The sequence below is a fragment of the Terrapene carolina genome, unplaced genomic scaffold, assembly GCF_002925995.2.
Source record: "Terrapene carolina triunguis isolate 2854851 unplaced genomic scaffold, T_m_triunguis-2.0 Scaffold68, whole genome shotgun sequence".
NCBI classification, from domain to species: domain Eukaryota; kingdom Metazoa; phylum Chordata; order Testudines; family Emydidae; genus Terrapene; species Terrapene triunguis.
The window spans coordinates 9686829-9705677 of record NW_020664419.1 but is presented as its reverse complement, the minus strand read 5'-3'; the positions used below and the strand labels follow the sequence as shown (position 1 = coordinate 9705677).

The following is an 18849-nucleotide window of genomic DNA, read 5'->3' as shown; positions in this document are numbered from 1 at the left end:
GCAATATCTTTAACATGAAAGTTGAACTTACAAATGTAGAATTATGTACAAAAAAACTGCATTCAAAAACAAAATGTAAAATTTTAGAGCCTACAAGTCCACTCAGTCCGACTTCTTGTTCAGCCAATCGCTCAAACAAGATAGTTTACATTTACAGGAGATAATGTGGCCCGCTTCTTGTTTACAATGTCACCTGAAAGTGAGAACAGGTGTTCTCATGGCACTGTTGTAGCCAGCATCGCAAGATATTTACATGCCAGATGCGCTAAAGATTCATATGTCCCTTCATGCTTGAACCACCATTCCAGGGGACATATCTCCATGCTGATGATGGGTTCGGCTCGATAACTATCCAAAGCAGTGCGGACCGACGCATGTTCATTTTCATCACCTGAGTCAGATGCCACCAGCACAAAGTTGATTTTCTTTTTTGTGATTAAGGTTCTGTAGTTTCCGCATCAGAATGTTGCTCTTTTAAGACTTCCGAAAGCATGCTCCACACCTCGTACCTCTCAGATTTTGGAAGGCACTTCAGATTCTTAAACCTTGGGTCGAGTGCTGTAGCTATCTTTAGAAATCTCACATGGTACCTTCTTTGTGTAATGTCAAATCTGCAGTGAAAGTGTTCTTACAATGAACAACATGTGCAGGGTCATCATTCGAGACTGCTGTAACATGAAATATATAGCAGAATGTGGGTAAAACAGAGCAGGGGTCTTACAATTCTCCCCTAAGGAGTTCAGTCACAAATTTAATTAACACATTGTTTTAACAAGCGTCATCAGCATGGAAGCTGTCCTCTAGAATTGTGGCTGAAGCATGAAGGGGCATACGAATGTTTAGTATATCTGGCACGTAAATACCTTGCAACGCCGGCTACAAAAGTGCCATGCAAATGCCTGTTCTCACTTTCAGGTGACATTGTAAATAAGAAGAGGACAGCATTATCTCCTGTAAATGTAAACAAAACTTGTTTGTCTTAGCGATTGGCTGAACAAGAAGTAGGACCGAGTGGACTTGTCGACTCTGATGTTTTACATTGTTTTGTTTTTGAGTGCAGTTATGTAACAACAACAACAACAATCTACACTTGTAAGTTGCACTTTCATGACAAACAGATTGCACTACTGTATTGTATGAGGTGAACTGAAAAATACTATTTCTTTTGTTTATCATTTTTGCAGTGCAAATACTTGTAATAAAAATAATATACACTTTGATTTCAATTACAACACAGAATACAATATATATGAAAATGTAGAAAAAAACAAAAATATTTAATAAATTTCAATTGGTATTCTATTGTTTAACAGTGCGATTAAAACTGATTAATTTTTTTAATCGTGATTTTTTTTTTGAGTTATCGCGTGAGTTAACTGCAATTAATTGACAGCCCTAGTATTTATATATTTGGGAGGTATTAACCGGTTTACAAATCTGTGCCATGTAAATATCTGACATAAAATAATTACTACAGTGAACTTTTGTTTAAAGAGATATTATACAGAAATATAGTAATCGGATCTCTTGTTTAATGGTATTACAACAGCTATGACATGTCTTTTGTAGTGATTTTATTAAACTGAGCGAAATATAATAAGACATTTAGAAGACAAGGCATATTCATCAGATGTTGATATTAAAAAAATTGGAGGTGTGCTGCTATTTTTTTTTTTTTTTGCAGGTGAATTAACTATTGAATAAAAGGTAACCAAATATCTAAATACCTATTTGCCCCTCTATCTATTTTGTTGGCTACATAATTAATGTGTAATTTTTCCTTTCCACCAACCTCCCATTTTTTTTTTAAATCATTCCTCTACAGGTGGAAGGACTGGCATTTTCAGTGAATACAAAACTGTCTCAAATCAAAGAACCAAACACCATGCAAGCAGAAACTAGCATTAGCATGCAGTCAGAGAACAAAAACATTACATAGCTGTCGAGTTAAGATACTAGGAAATATTATTTTTCACTGGTATTTCCAAGTAACTGTAGGAAACAATCCTGGGCTGGCAAGCAGCTACACAGGATAATTTGATAGGCCTCATTTCTACTTTCTTGGCCCTGCAGTACTCACATTGAGCCCAGAACTCACATTGAAGTCAATGGGAGTTCCATGAAGAAATGTTTGAAGGATCAGGCCACCAGATTCTATTTTAAAGTTAAATTTTAATAGTGTAACTAATAAGCAATTGGGGACTTGCATAAAACATTTCCCACTTCCCACAATCTTGTTTTCTAATACAACCCTTAAAGAGATACTTACAGTCTTCATCCAAGAATTTATATTGAATATGTTTCTTGAAGAACTCCTGTATACATCTACAGATCTCGTCATTTTGTTTAGAGATATGCTCATAGTATTGAGTGTAGTCTCTCTGGGATATACCTGTAATGAATTCAATTAGTTAATTAATTACATAGTACATTTTACAGCTTCTATTTTTTTTTAAAAAGTGTTTCTGAGATGCGAAGAAGTTAGTGGGACAGGATTGAGTTATTAGAAAGATGCACATTGTGAACAATATTGCAAAATACCAATTTGAAATGCAACAAAATAAACACTCCCAGCCGCTTACTCTTTGGCTTTACTTTCCAGTGTTTGAAGATCCCCCCCCCCCCCCCCCCAGACACACACACCCACACACCCCTGGTGGTTTGCCACTTTCATTATACGAGGACACGGTCTCAATTTCCCACGTTTTTAGTAACTCCCTTTCCCATCAAAAGCCTAAAGCTGAGTTCGCACTGCATTACTAGCTTGACCTTCAGTGTTCTCAAGCCAACCCTCTGACAGGCAGGCTACCTCAAGCTTAAAATCCCACTTAACTTGAACTAGAGATTTTGTGTGTGGGCACGAGTTGGATTAGGGGCAACACTTAAGTTATACCTGTAGCTAACAATGCTGTGAAAACAAGACCTATGTCAAAGCCTGTCAGGTCCAAAGAAGCTGAGAAAAACACCTTTTTTCAAACTCAATCATAGAATCATAGACGATTAGGGTCGGAAGAGACCTCAGGAGGTCATCTAGTCCAACCCCCTGCTCAAAGCATCAGAGGGATTGAATCAGAGAAGAGGAGTCACTGCTGACTACTGCAGAACACTTATTTTGCTGTGCTGGCAGAAGCCAATGTGGCTCTTTACTTCTGTCTGTACATCCAGAGTCATTGAAGCTAAGCGGCACACAGCTCTGGAAGCAGTACTAACTGCTGCAGCTGCACAAGACACAATGGGAGCTCACATAACCCTCTTTCAGGGTATATAACCTCCTGTATAGGAGCTCTTAAAATTATCATCAAAATGGTAAAACCCCAAAAGGAAGTAGCCTCCATGAAAATCGAGTGGCATTCCGATGGATTTCTACGTTGGCCCTTAAGGTAGTAAGGCTGGATGTTCGGTCTATGTCCATTACTGGCAATTTCATGGCACCACCGAAGCTTTTGGTGACCACATGATTGCTAATCATGTCGCAGCATTCCTTGGTCCATATGCTTTGTAATTCATGGGTCTTCCAACCTAATAATATGTCCATACCAAGAAAGCCACGAAAACTGAATCAGCACTGATTGAGGTGGTTGCTGGGTTCAGCTACGAATATCCTCATTTCTGATCTTGTCCTGCCACTTAGTATTGAGCCGCTGATGACGACAAGCATCGAAAATGTCAGCCTGCCACTCTTAAGCCTTCTTCAGTGCTCACTTTTCACTGCCATACAGCAGAGTTAGCACAAGTGTGGCTCTCTAGATCCAAGCTTTATAGCTAGCTTGACATTAAGATGTTCCCACAGAGGCCTCTGAAGGCCCTGAAATCTGGCAGCGGCTGCTGCTGCTATTTGAATGTCCAGATTCTTTGAGTATCCTCCAGCACTGTCTACAACACTGCGCAAATATTTTTAAATTGCCACCTGCTCGATGTCCCATCTGGACAGGTTACTACTGAACTGGCTGTAATCTGGAGCTGGAGGCTGCTTGATGTTAATTGCCAGGGACTTAATTTAAAAAAATAATTCCAGCTCTGAAAGGGGGTGGGGCAAATTAGCCCCAGCTGCGTCCCATGTACGCAGCCAAACCTTTTCTAATGTGGCTGTTTTATAGGTAACATCTTTACATAGATGGGAAGGTCCTTTGTCATTACATTTTTAAAATTAGAATTTAGCAGCTAAGGGCCTGTAATACATCTAGAGGGAAATATGGGGGGGGGGGGGGGGAGAGAAGATTCTAATTGAAACCCTCAGCATCACATCACACTTATATTTTATTATATATTTAACCCTTTGGATACCTGCTAATCCTACAGTTAACAATGGAAGACTGACCTTTTAATCACAGTGAGCAGGAGGGTTATGTGGCCACCTGGTGCCCCAGTTGTTTTCTGGATATTGCAGCTACTTGGGACTCCTTGAAGAAGTCTCTACCCACCCTGCCTACTTCTGCCAGGAACTTTTTCTCTCATGCTCTTTACTTGATGCAGTGCTGGGCAACCAGCCAGGGTAGAGGAGGCTGGACACAGTGCAGAGAGGGGAGGAACTTAGCTCTGTATAATGAAAGGGACAGTGGTCATGACTGCTCGTCAGGAGACAAGGCACAGTCTAGGAAAGCAGGAAGGCTCTCATTTGATTAAAATTGATATGCCCTCAGTAAAACGTGTGAAGGGAAAAATGCCTTCATTTATAGTACTCTCAGGTTAAATCCAAATATATAGTCTCACGGTATCTTAAAATTGATAGAAAAGCAACTTTCATAACGATTTGCTTCACTGGAATGAAACCCAAGGTGTTGTTTCGCTAATTCACTTCAATAGAGTGATCTCTTGTATGCAAAGCTTCACAAATGATAAACTGCCTTGCATTTGAGGCTCACAATTGCAGACATTTTCTTTGTTTAGAAGACACTGGTTTAAATCTGCATCAATAGGATTATTCAAATCTGATATACTTAACGTATATCTTAAATGACAGCAGCTTTGACACCGGATACATAAACACGACCAACTGCACAAAACCTTGCTGGACACTGACCAATCAAGACGTTCTATTATTACAGCATGAGTAACTTATGAAAAGAGAAAGCCATAACCTCCCTAAACAGATATATGGATTACAACTGTTTGCTATTTTAAATTATATAGCAAACAATATCAGAGCTTGCAATTTAACATAAGAATATTGACTACCTTTTCATAGGCATGTTCTTAATCCATGTATGTAAAGCGGGGAGCTTGTGAGCTTAGCTGAATTTTTAATTACTAATACTACTGCAAAGCCTACTGCAGGCCCAATATCACACCCAAAAAAGGGGCAACTCTGGGGATGCAGCCATCTAATTGCAAGCGTGCACTTCTCTAACACAGGATGAAGTGTTACTCCTAATCTTGGTTGACAATTTAAGGAACGGGGAATGCAGGCATGTAGTTGGAATTATTTGCAGAAATGCAACTGACATGCCAATTAAAAAAAAACTTGGCAGGTTTATGATGTTTCAAAATATAAAATGATGAAATGTATATTGGAAATTTTTTGTAAGACATGGTACACATACCCTGGGGTATTTGCAATTATTTGCATCATGGACATGTGTTTGTCTAATCTGTTTTTAAAAACCAACAACAGAGATTCCACAACCTCCCTAATTTGTTCCAGTGCTTAACTACCCCTAGTTGGGAAGTTTTTCCTAATTTCTAAACTAAATCTCTCTTGCTGCAATTTAAGCCCATTGCTTCTTGTCCTGTCCTCTGTGAATAAGGAGAACAATTTATCAGCCTCCTCTTTATAAGAACCTTTTATGTACTTGAGAAGACTGAAGGAGGACAGGATTCTGCAGAAAAGGACCTAGGGGTTACAGTGGACGAGAAGTTGGATATGAGTTGACAGTGTATCCTTGTTGCCAAGAAGGCTAACAGCATTTTGGGCTGTATAAGTAGGGGCATTGCCAGCAGATCGAGGGACGTGATCATTCCCCTCTATTCGACATTGGTGAGGCCTCATCTAGAATACTGTGTCCAGTTTTGGGCCCCACACTACAAGAAGGATGTGGAAAAATTGGAAAGAGTCCAGCGGAGGGCAACAAAAATGATTAGGGGGCTGGAGCACACGATTTATGAGGAGAGGCTGAAGGAACTGGGATTGTTTAGTCTGCAGAAGAGAAGAATGAGGGGGGATTTGATAGCTGCTTTCAACTACCCGAAAGAGGGTTCCAAAGAGGATGGATCTAACTGTTCTCAGTGGTACCAGATGACAGAACAAGGAGTAATGGTCTCAAGTTGCAGTGGGAGAGGTTTAGGTTGGATATTAGGAAAAACTTTTTCACTAGGAGGGTGGTGAAGCACAGGTATAGGTTACCTAGGGAGGTGGTGGAATCTCCTTCCTTAGAGGTTTTTAAGGTCAGGCTTGACAAAGCCCTGGCTGGGATGATTTAGTTGGGAATTGGTCCTGCTTTGAGCAGGGGGTTGGACTAGATGACCTTCTGAGGTCTCTTCCAACCGTGATATTCTATGATAGCAGCCTTCTTCTCCAGTCTAAACTAGTCCAATTTTTTTCTCTCTTTCCTTGTAGGTCATGTTTTCTACATCTTTCATCATTTTTGATGCTGTCCTCTGGACTTTCTTCAATTTGTCCACGTCATTCCCGACACAAATCTGGACACAGAACTCCAGTTGAGGTCTTCTCAGAAATGAATAGAGTGGAAGAATTACTTCTAATGTCATCCTTACAACACTGCTGCTAATACATCCCAGAATGATGTCTGCTTTTTTTCCCCAACAGTATCATGTTGACGACATTCATTTAGTTTGTGATCCACTATAACCCCCAGATCCTTTTCTCCAGTATCCCTTCCTAGGCAGTCATTTCCCATTTTGCATTTGTGCAATTCATTATTCCTTCCTAAGTGTCGTACTTTGCATTTGTCCTTATTGAATTTCATCCTACTCATTTCTCCAGTTTGTCAAGATCATTTTGAATTATAAGAAGATATTGAATAGAACCGGACTCAAAACAGATCCCTGTGGACCCCACTTGATATGCCTGTACATCTTGACTGTGAACCATTGATAACTACTTTCTGAGTACAGGTTTCAGAGTGGTAGCTGTGTTAGTCTGTATCAGCAAAAACAACGAGGAGTCATTGTGGCATCTTAGAGACTAATAAATTTATTTGGGCATAAGCTTTCGTGGGCTAGAACCCACTTCATCAGGTGCATGGAGTGGAAAATACAGGAGCAGGTATAAATACAATGAAAGTGTGAGGTCAGTCTAACCAGACAATTCAATTAACAGCAGGATACCAAGGGAGGAAAAATAACTTTTGTAGTGGTAATAAGAGTGGCCCATTTCAAACAGTTGACAAGAAGGTGTGAGTAACAGTAGGGGGAAATTACGTTGTTTTCTCTGAGTACAGTTTTCCAATCAGTTGTGCACCCACCTTATACTAGGTTTGTCTAAGCTATATTTCCTGAATTTGCTTATGAGAGGCTCATGTGAGACAGTATCAAAAGCCTTACTAAAGTCGAGATGTATCACATCTACTGCTTTCCCCTCATCCACAAGGCTCGTAACCCTGTCATAGACCAGTTATACCATTATTTGTTCTTGACAAATCCATGCTGATCATTACTTATCACCTTATTATCTTCTAGGTGCTTACAAACTGATTGTTTAATTATTTGTTTCATTATCTTTCCAGTTACTAAAGTTAAGCTGACTGGTCTATAATTCCCTAGGGTGTTCTTATTCCCCTTTTTATAGATAGGTATTATATTTGCTCTTTTCTGGTCCTCTGGGATCTCTCCCATCCTCCAAGAGTTCTCACAGATAGCCACTAATGGCTCAGCGATCTCTTCAGCCAGTTCCATAAGTATTTAAGGATTCATTTCGTCAGGCCCTGCCAACTTGAAGATATCTGATTTGTTTGTTCGAACATGCTGACTTGTTCCTTCCCTATTTTAGCCTCAGATCCTAGCCCATTTGCACTGATAGTCACTGTTAGTCATTTGACCACTGCTAACCTTTTTGGTGAAAACTGAAACAAAAAGGGCATTGAACACGTCAGCCATTGCTACGTTTTCTGTTATTGTCTTTCCCTCTTCACTGAGTAGTGGGCCTACCCTGTCCTTGGCACTCCTCATGTTCTCATGTATTTGTAAAATATTTTTTTCTGTTACCCTTTGCATCCCTAGCTAGTTTAATCTAGTTTTTCCTTGGCCTTTCTAATTTTGTCCCTACATGCTTTTTTTTTTTTTTTTTTTTTTTTTAATATATTCAGCCTTCGTAATTTGACCTAGCTCTAGCTTCCACTTTTTGTATGGCTCTTTTTTGAGTTTCAGGTCATTGAAGATCTTCTGGTTAAGCCAGAGTGGTCTCTTACCGTAGCTTCTATCTTTCCTATTGGGATAGTTTGCTCTTGTGACCTTAATAATGTCTCTTTAAAAAACTGCCAGCTCTCCTGAATTTTTTCCCTTAGACTTGCTTCCTATGGGATCTTACCTAACAATTCTCTGAGTTTGCTAAAGTCCGCCTTCTTGAAGTCCATTGTCTTGATTCTGCTGCTTTCTCTTCTACTATCCCTTAGAACCATGAACTCTACCATTTCAGGATCACGTTCACCCAAGCTGTCTTCCACCTTCAAATTCTCAACCAGTTCTTCCCTATTTGTCAGAATCAAATCTAGAACAGCCTCTCCCCTACTTGCTTTCTCCACTTTCTGTAATCAAAAGTTGTCTTCTATGCATTCAAATAACTTGTTGGATAATCTGTGCCTTGCTGTATTATTTTCCCAACAGAAGTCTAAGTAATAGAGTCCATCATCACCTCTGAGTCCTGTGCTTTGGATGATTTTGTTAGTTCTTAAAGAAAAAAAGCCCCATCCACCTCTTCTTCCTGGTTAGGTGGCCCTACTATAACGCCACCCTTGTTTTGTTTTGTTTTTACCCCTTTTATCCTTACCCAGAGATTTTCAACAGGTCTGCCTCTCACTTCTATCTTAACCTCAGTGCAAGTGTATACATCTTTGACATACAAGGCAACACACCTCCTTCCTTTTTTCCCTGCCTGTCCTTCCTGAACAAGCTGTATTCTTCTATATCGATATTCTAGTCCTGTGAATTACCACACCAAGTCTCTGTGATGCCAATCATGTCATAATTGTGGTTATTCATTAGTATTTCTAGTTCTTCCCATTTATTCCCCATACATCTTGCATTGGTAAGCGGTGAGGGTGGAGGGACGTGCTGGCCACCACTTCCCGAAGCCCCCATTGGCCTGGAACGGCGAACCGCAGCCAGTAGGAGCTGCGATCGGCCGAACCTGCGGACACTGCAGGTAAACAAACCGGCCCGGCCCGCCAGTGGATTTCCCTGATGGGCTGCATGCCAAAGGTTGCCGATCCCTGATCTAAATTGTTCATTAGATTTCGTATTTATATTCCTTCTTGTCCCCCCTAGATTCTGACCCCTTGCCAGGTCTCCAAGTAGGTTAGGTCAAATTCTAGATACATGTATTCTGGTCCCGAAAACATATGCATTGATAAAGCAGCACTGTGTGACCAGCTGCATCTCACACAATAGCTTTTAACTACAGGATCATGGCCAGATTAGAGCCCTGAACATGTGAGCCATACCCTAGATGACCACTCCAAAAAACCTAATTCTTTGTGGTGGCTTTCTGCACAGCCTATCCACAGATTTCAAGGATATATCCACCATCCTGCTGGGCATAAATATGTTGTCAGGCTGTTGGATTTAATGCAGAACAGAATTTAACTCATCATGTTTAATATGACAGAAGGAAAAAAAATTTAAACCCAAAGGTAAAACAAATATAGATGGAAGCAAGAAGGAATAAGAATCCTACGAAGACAGTGTTGTGATAGGGGAAGAAAGGTTTCCATGTTCTACTGTTTTTAAAGGAATAGGAGCAAACCTTAGATACCCCAGTGAATACTACAGAGTCTTTAAGAAGATCCTCACCTATAAGTTTGTTTTCTTTCACAAAGCATCTGAATTCTGCCCCAGGAATTAATTCACACCATTTTCGAAGCACAAGCTACAGGAAAAAAAAATACATGTCAAAATATGACTTTTTTTTGTCAATAAACACATATTTTGGTCTTAAGATAGTACCTGCTGTTAAGAAAAATATCACAGGATATTCTTAACACAAGGGGAAAACCCCTCACAATTGTAATGGGTGTAATTATCTTGGCGAATAAGCCAAATTTCTTTGAAATCTTATCTTGTCACTTATTTCTTTATCTGTGAAAAATACATGTAAAAACAAAATTGCATCTCTAATACACCATAATTTTGCCCATTGGATCTCTCTCGCTATACTCCACTAGCATGGCACAGAACTCAAATATGAAAAGCAATAAACATTTAAAGACAAGCACGGCATTTCACAGATATGTACTTGAACACTGTTTTAAGACTCAGGCTCTGCCATGCGATTCAAAAGCATACATCAGTAGCAATTTTAAGGACCCTGCCATTGTTCAAAAATAAGCCACTGTTAATGAGTGCATAAGATCCGAACAGTCACCACAGCTAAATGCAAGATTTACTTACCTAGCTTCTCATTCAATACAATGGACTCCGAAGATACTTCGACTTAATACTTAAAGGGATCACTAATGCACTATGCCTAGGTCAGTGGTTCAAATCCAGTACATTCAACAGTGACCAAGTCATTCTGATTACTCTGTAGTCTAGGCAAAAGGAGTTGGTGCCTCTGTCCTGTTCTCAGTGGACAACGTAAAGCCACCTCAATTGGCCTCCCCGCTGGCAGTAAGGCTAAGGACTAAAATAGGCCATTTAGAGAATGAATAACTCTCTCAGCCATTCAAGTTTCCCCTCCCGGGTCAAAGTTGATACACTCTGGGAGAGTATTACGGAGAAGCTTGCAGGGCCACTGCTTGCAATGTATCTGGTGTGTGGATAAGCAGAGAGATGCTCGTCAGTCTCCATAACGATTAGTCCGGCATTTTTATTTATTTATTTTTTACAAGCACTAAAGTGTTTTCTTGGTGTCATCCAAGCATAAGTATCAGCCTTCTCAAGGGTAAGATATTTAAATTATCTAGAGCCAGGAGAGGAGTCTTACCTCATATTCCATGCAAGGATCAGGGGTATCATCAGTACAGTGAATAAATCTGGAAAAATAAATTACGCTGTCAAGATCTATTGTACATAAAACTGTTTTTATTCAGAGCAAGCATTACAAACTGGAACCATGCATCGCAAAGGCATTGTTAAGCATTTCTAAGAGATTTTAACTCTAGAAGTAAACAACAAGTATGGGTATGCCATTGGCAAATGCCTCTTCCTTGGCACACCCGGACAGTTACTCAAATGACCCACAGAGATCACCTATCACCCATTTCTTTTACTGTATATTAAGGAGAAGCCTTGCTTGGGCATGAACTTCATAGAGAAGTTAACTTAACACAGGTTAGAGAAAAGGGAGAAAATTATTTTAAAAAGGAGACACTATCAAGTTAGATTTGAGTCAAAGTTAAACTGTGTCAGAGCAACCTTCAACCAATAGAATGGTTTCTACAACCACACACAACATTCTCATCCAAACCAGTGCTTTTTAACAATGGATATTTCCCCAGAAATGGTTGGAACATCAACACTGTAGCACTAAGAACCTCAAAGTAAAACTGACTTTCTTGGATTTTCATTGACCACGCTGAGAGAAATGCAAAAAGATAAACAGTACAAAAAAAGTGACAAGTACTCTTAATGATTTAAGAATTTATTAGTTGCAGAGAAATGCATTTGTTTATCATGTATGACTCTTATATTGATGGTGTCCCTTCAAAGTACTTCTTCATTGCCAAGATATTATTTGCCTGCGATAACTACACTTTGCCTTCCTCTTAAATAGTTATCCTGGCATAACTGCACTGACACAGAAATAGCACGCACTTTGATGTTCTAGTTTCATTACATTGCTTGGAGCAAATGTCTCCAAGTACCTTTCTCTGGTAACTTCCTAAAGCAATGCACCCTTCAGTGAACCAAGCAATATCACCATGATTCTTACAGCAACAGTGGATCTACTTTTCCTTTCCATCAATGGGAGAAGCAAAGTAGTTTAACTTGCCACTGCCTATACCAGAGCATGGCATCTTTCTGAGTCAACAACAATAAATAATGCATTTAGAAGAACAGATCTTAAAAGACAGAAACAAACAAAAACCCCAAATATCCCTGCTCCCATGTTATTCACACACATTAGATATCTGTAGGCAGACACCAAAGCTTTTTCTCTTGTGAGTTAGTCTCTTATTCCTTCGTTCATTAGCCAGTAAGAATAGAAGCAGTTATCCCAATGCCAACTATTGTGTAATCTCTATATTTTCACCAGAGTAATTATGAACACTACAATAAATCCTGTAACTTTCAAAGGAATGATAACAAAAGTATATCCTCTTTCTAAAAGTAGAGCTCCCAATCTCATATGAGCTGTTAGTAAAATGCCTACCATTCGGTGAACAGCTCAACCGTGAGGACAAGCTGGTTAAAAGGGTAACAACTGAGTGCCCTCCCAAAAGTGACAAGACTTATCCAAATTCAGTACAGATTAAGTAAGTAAGAGGAGGTTACTTATCTGTAAGTGGAGGTTCTTCAAGATGTGTGGCCCCTATCTGCTTTCCACTGAGGGTTTACACATGTGTACCATGTGTCTAGAACTGGAGAATTTAAAGGTAATGTCCGTTGGTCCGCGCACGCATCCTGACTCGTCTCAGGGTTTAATCTGCAGTGACAAAGGGCGGGGCGGACCAACCACATCTCCAATTCCTTCTCCACCACAAATCAACAGATCTACCGCCTTGGGGAAGCAGGGCAGGAAGTGGAGCCCCTATGCAGACTTGATGAGGTTCTCTCCACCAGTGAAGGGATAAGATTACCTTGGGGAGGAACTGTGAGCCTCATGCCCATGGTGTGATGAATAGGCGAGTAAACTTTCTGGAGCCTTCTCTGGAGGCAGCGAAGATGAAGAAGAGCGAAGGCAGTGATGTACATGCACGAGGCCATGTGATTCAGGAGGGAGAGGCAAGTCCTGGCTGGGACTGAAGGATTGTTGACTACATGAGTTATGAGCTCTTGCAGAGTCTGGAACCTGTCTTGTGGTAGGTAGACTTGGGCCGTGATTGAGTTGATGGTGGCCCCTATGAAGTCTAGGCATTGTGTAGGGTTTAAAGTTGACTTTTTGGTATTGATACTGACCCTTATAGAAGAAAGGAGGCCCAGCAACATAGAGATTGAGATCTGAGCTTCTCATCTGGATCACACCACCATGAGCCAGTCGTCGAGATATGAGAATACAAGTACCCCATAATGCCTGCTGTGGGCTGCTACCATGGAGAAAACCCAGTGAGTATATGTTTTAATATGTACTACAGCACACGAGATACTGACTTCCCTCATCTTGCATACTATGATCAGTGCTCCCTTCCACTGCATATGTGAATATTTGAAATGAGGGTATCTGCAAGCTGCTCCTTTCTATGCCAGTTTGGTGCAGTCCTTGGGGACCTGGCAAGTTGGCAAGAATAGTCCTAAAATGGATCAAGTTTAAGTGCCCCTCTGGTGCCTTTGGCAGAGACTAAGAGATGTTACTGCTCCTCTCCCTTTAAGGCAGGAATTAAAAACCTTGCATCCCACCTTCAGCACCTGTAGGCTGCCTTGAATACAGGTACCAAGTTCAGCAAACCAGCAAAATGCCTGATAGACAACAGAATGCAACTAGGACACAGTGTCAAAATGATCAGGAGTGTCTGCTGAGCCACACCTTGAACATTGCATGCAGTTCTGGTCGCCCCATATCAAAAAAGATATATTAGAATTGGAAAAGGTGCAGAGAAGGGCAACGAAAATGAGTAGTGGGATGGAACAGCTTCCATATGAGGAGAGATTAAGGAAACTGATGCTGTTCAGCTTGGAAAAGAGACAAGTAAGGTAAGGGGGGGATAGGGTAGAGGTCTATAAAATCATGAAAGGTGTGGAGAAAAGTGAATAAGGAAGTGTTGTTTACCCCTTCCCATAACACTAGAAACAGGGGTCACCTGATTAAATTAATAGGCAGCAGGTTTAAAGCAAACAAAAGGAAGTTCACTTCACACAATGCACAATCAACCTGTGTAACTTGTTGCCAGGGCACACTGTGAAGGCCAAAACTATAATGGGGTTCAAAAAAGAATTAGATAAGTTAATGGAGGGTAGGTCCATCAAAGACGATTAGTCAAGATGGTCAGTGATGCAACCTCATGCTCTGCGTGTACTGAGCCAGTGGTTCTTAACGGGGTACATGTACTCCTTGGGGTATGCAGACATCTTCCAGAGGGTACATCAATTCATCTAGAGATTTGCCTAGTATTTCACCAGGCTACATAAAAAGCACTAACAAAGTCAGTACAAACTAAAATTTCATACAGATAATGACTTGTTTATACTGCTCTATATACTATAAACTGAAACGTAAGTACAATATTTATATTCCAAATTATTTATTTTATAATTACATTGTAAAAGTGAGAAAGTAAGCAATTTTTCAGCAATAGTGTGCTGTGACACTTCTGTATTTTTGTGTCTGATTTTGTAAGCAAGTAGTTTTTAAGTGAGGTGAAACTTGGGGTACGCAAGACAAATCAGACTCCTGAAAGGGGTACAGTAGTCTGGAAAGGTTGAGAGCCACTGTACTAAGCCTCTAACTGCCAGAAGCTGGGAGTGAACAACAGGGGCTGGATCACTTGATAAGTTCCCTGTTCTGTTCATTCCCTCTGAAGCATCTGGCGTCGGCCACGGACAGAAGACGGGATACCGAGCTACATGGACCATTGGTCTGACCCAGTATGGACATTCTATGTTCAGAATGAAACACAACTGAGTCCAGTCAAAGCTAAAGTGAAATTTTTTTTTTTTTTAAATAATAATCTATGAATCCTTCTCTCTCCTGCTGGAAATTGCCATGGATGTTTCCCACAAGATAATGCACCGCTAGCCCTGAAGACCATCTTGAATGTATTCATTCTATTAAGTGTTAGCACTGCCTATTTTATACCAAACTTATTGTGGTACTGAGTGTTAACAGGCAGAGCCAAAGCCATCCAGTTACTGATCTGTGACAGATGAGGCTTTCCTTGAACACTGGAAGCAAGAGGCTGAGCAGAGTTCCTCTAACCTAAACACTGTTAAGGTTTAAAAGCACTGGGAACAGCAGCAAATAATTTGCACACATGCACCATTAAGAGATGCCAGGGATCCTATTTCTGAAACTGTGTCAGAACTTATGTTTCAGACACTAGCAGGGGCTGAAAGACCTAACCCCCACAGCTTATAGCGCATTCGTGAAATATGGTTGGTCTCCATTTTATTTATTGAAATCTTATTTACAGGTAAACAGGAGAAAGATCCCTTTTGGTATATTTCACAAGTATACGAATCCCCACTGGCACATACTTGCTAAAACACATCACTGCATTGAGCAGATATATGCTGTTTAATTCCACTCACCCTTTGCCCATAAAAAGGAGTGAAGTGATTTACCAGGATTTACAATGCCTGCAGTATACATCACACTAAAGGAGCCATGAATTGATTTGCAAATCACTGTAATTACTCTTGTGGATAATAAAACAAACCAGCAAAGTTGTAATGAAAATTGTAACCGTTATTTTGTACCTGAAGAATACTACAGCCTTACAGTCTGATCCAAAGCCTGAACACAAGTCTTCCCGCTGACTTGAAAAGGCTTTTCGATCAGGCCCTTTTTCTCTACCCTTGGATTTAATTGTTAGAGATTTTTACTTTAACACTTGAGGCAAGTTGGAGGAGGTGGTTCATAGGCCACTCAAAAAGGGCCTTGCACCAAACATTCTTTTAAGTTTACAGAAATGATGGAAAACCGAACCAAAAGATATCTCCAAATGTCTAAGGGCATGCCTACACTATAAACATCAGACAGCCTATGTAAGGTTGACTTACAACCACCTCAGCAATTACTGCAGTGGTTCATGTCCACACTGCCCTTCTTCTGCTGGTGGTACGTGTCCTCACCAAGAGTGCTTCCATCGACTTAAGAGGGGACATGTGGGGGGCTGAGAGCCTGGGCTCTCAGCTCCACGCCGGGAACAGGGCAGCCACACTGGGCTTCTTGGCTCCCTGCCTTACGTCAACCTAATGCTGTAGCGTAGACGAAGCCTCAAATTGCATATGGTACACTTGAGTTAGGTTAACCTACCACCTGTATTAGCAGTACATGCAGCAAGAGGCTGCTGTGTTATCAGCACACTTTTGTACAGGAATGAGGCATGGACCTTATACTCTCATCAGGAAAAAAGAGACTTAACAGCTTTCATATGCATTGTCTTCATCGAATCTTTGGGATCTCCTGCAGGGGACAGAGTCACCAACACTGAGGTGCTCAAGTGGGCCAGTATATCCAGCATGCAAACATTCCTCAAACAAAGATGCCTTTGCTGGCTTGGACATGTGCACTGAATGGATGATGGGAACATCTCAAAGGACATCCTCTATGGCAAACTGGCATCTGGAAAAAGACCCAAAGGACACCCAAAATTGCATTTCAAGGATGCCTGCAAGCGAGACCTCACTGAAATGGACATGGATGTGGATAACTGGGAAGATCACACTCAGGACCACAGCCTTTGGAAACAAGAGCTTAACAAAGGTCTGCTAATACAGGTGGTAGGTTAACCTAATTCAAGTGTATCATATGAAATTTGAGGCTTGATCTACACTACAGTGTTAGGCTGACGTAAAGCAGGGAGCCGAGAAGCCCGGTGTGGCTGCTCCGTTCCTGGTGGGGAACTGTGCGTGGAGCGGAGAGCCCTGGCGCTCAGCCCCCTACACTTTCCCTCTTAAGTCGATGGAAGCACTCTTGGTGAGGATGCGCACCAGCACCACCGACAGAAGGGCAGTGTGGACAAGAGTTACGAGAGAAAGCAGTCCAGCTTGGCAGAGGAGAAAAGAGCTTGCAGAAGAAAGAGCCCAAAGGGTTGAAACACCACCTTTAAATGTGACAGATGCAACAGATTGTCTCTCTCGAGTGGGTCTCTTCAGCCACGGCTGCCATAAAATAATTGAATAAATTCTCTCTCTCTCAGGGGCACATATCCATGGTTTATCAAGACTGAAGGATGCCTACTAGAGGTCTGACATGAGTAATTAACATATGAAGGGAGGCCTCATTTGTTGGAAGATAGAATTAGAGAGGTAAACATATCATTAGGATGAAAACAGAACATTTGTGCTAAATACGGTAAGTAAATAGATCAGTAGGTGGGGGGAAAAGAATGTGAGCCAGCTAAGATAAGAGGGGGAACAACCATTTACTAACAATTGACAAGATAAATTAGCAGCAAAGAGTCCTGTGGCACCTTATAGACTAACAGACGTATAGGAGCATGAGCTTTCATGGGTGAATGCCCATTTCTTCGAATGCATGTTTCGTGGTATTCACCCACGAAAGCTCATGCTCCTATAAGATGCCACAGGATTCTTTGCTGCTTTTACAGATCCAGACTAACACGGCTACCCCTTTGATACAAGATAAATTAGGAATGTAGAGATGAGGTAAGGAGTAGGTCAACTGTGGACAACACCTGGACACAGCATCCTGCACAGGGATTGGTTCCTACAAGGTAACCAATCCAATCCAAAATGTATGATGCAATGTATGGTAAATGCAATGCAATGTGTAAATGTATATAAAGGAAAAGGTTTTCTGTATAACTTTGGATGTGTGGTATGCCCTATACCCACTCCTATGCTTGAGTCTGATCAACACAGCATAGCTTGCTGTAAGCCAAATAAAGGAATCTCAGTGATGAAATCTGGAGTTTAACTGAGTTTTTTGGATCCCAGAGAACTGGATAAATTGTTCTTTCAGAACTGGACAAGGTGTTCTGGATAAGCCAAGTGGAAAAGGTCTCAGAGGTAATCCCACTATATACTAAAATCATTTAGTGAAAGGCAGATAGAAACAAAACAAGAAAGTTTTGTTTACAGGAGGGACAAGGTTTTCAGCTTGATACAGAATCCAATTAAAATGGGGGAGTTCTTACTGCCTATGCACTACATTAGGTTATTTAAAAAAAAAAACTGGCTTAAGGCTCACACCACACACCAAACCCTGAATAATCTGTTTTCTGTTAAATCAGTTAGGTAAAATACAATGCTTACATGAAAGAGAGACAACACTGACTGCACTGTAATCAGTGTGCTGTGTTCAAGTCCTTGTTACTCTATTACTGTTCCATGAGGGAAGTTCTTATATCTAAGAATTTTAAAGTGATTGAAGTGCCAACTTCATGTCAGAAGCCAAACATTTAAACATTGGAAGTACAGCCAGTCATATTCAAGATGCTCTGACTAATCAGATTGTATATTATTTATGATCTGTACTACAGTAGCACTTAAATTGGGACTCCATTGTGCTAGAGACTGCACAAATACAATCCCACCCTGACCTAATCAGCTTGGTATAAACAAACAAGACACGCAGAGGGTGGGAGGGGAAAGAGGCACAGAGAAATGAGGTGATTTGCCCTTGGTCACAAAGCAGGTCATGGGCAGAGCTGGGATAAGAAACCAGGTCTACCAATAGCCCGTTCAGTGTCACACTACCTCCCAAACAACAGAGCTTCTTTTACTAGTTGGACAGTTCAGGAGCACAAAGGTAACAAAATATAAAGAAATGTATAATAAAAAGTTTTTTGGCTGTTATTTTATGTCTGAGCAGAAGTTTTTTCATCCCACTAAATACAATCAAATCTATTTCTCTCTCTTTTTTTACAAGCCCATCCAAGTGAGAGGACACACAAT

At 40.8% G+C, this 18849-nt stretch overlaps 1 protein-coding gene across 1 annotated transcript in view; it reads right to left on the bottom strand.

Moving 5' to 3' along the window:
- Positions 1–18849, bottom strand: part of CDC123 (cell division cycle 123) — a 75778-nt gene that overhangs the window by 32679 nt on the left and 24250 nt on the right. Inside the window, exons 6-8 of the mRNA XM_029910812.1 lie at positions 11096–11144; positions 9964–10039; positions 2270–2392 (exon numbers count right to left, since the gene is read on the bottom strand). Of these exons, the coding sequence (XP_029766672.1) occupies positions 2270–2392; positions 9964–10039; positions 11096–11144 (248 nt within the window). The remainder of the gene's footprint in view (positions 1–2269; positions 2393–9963; positions 10040–11095; positions 11145–18849) is intronic.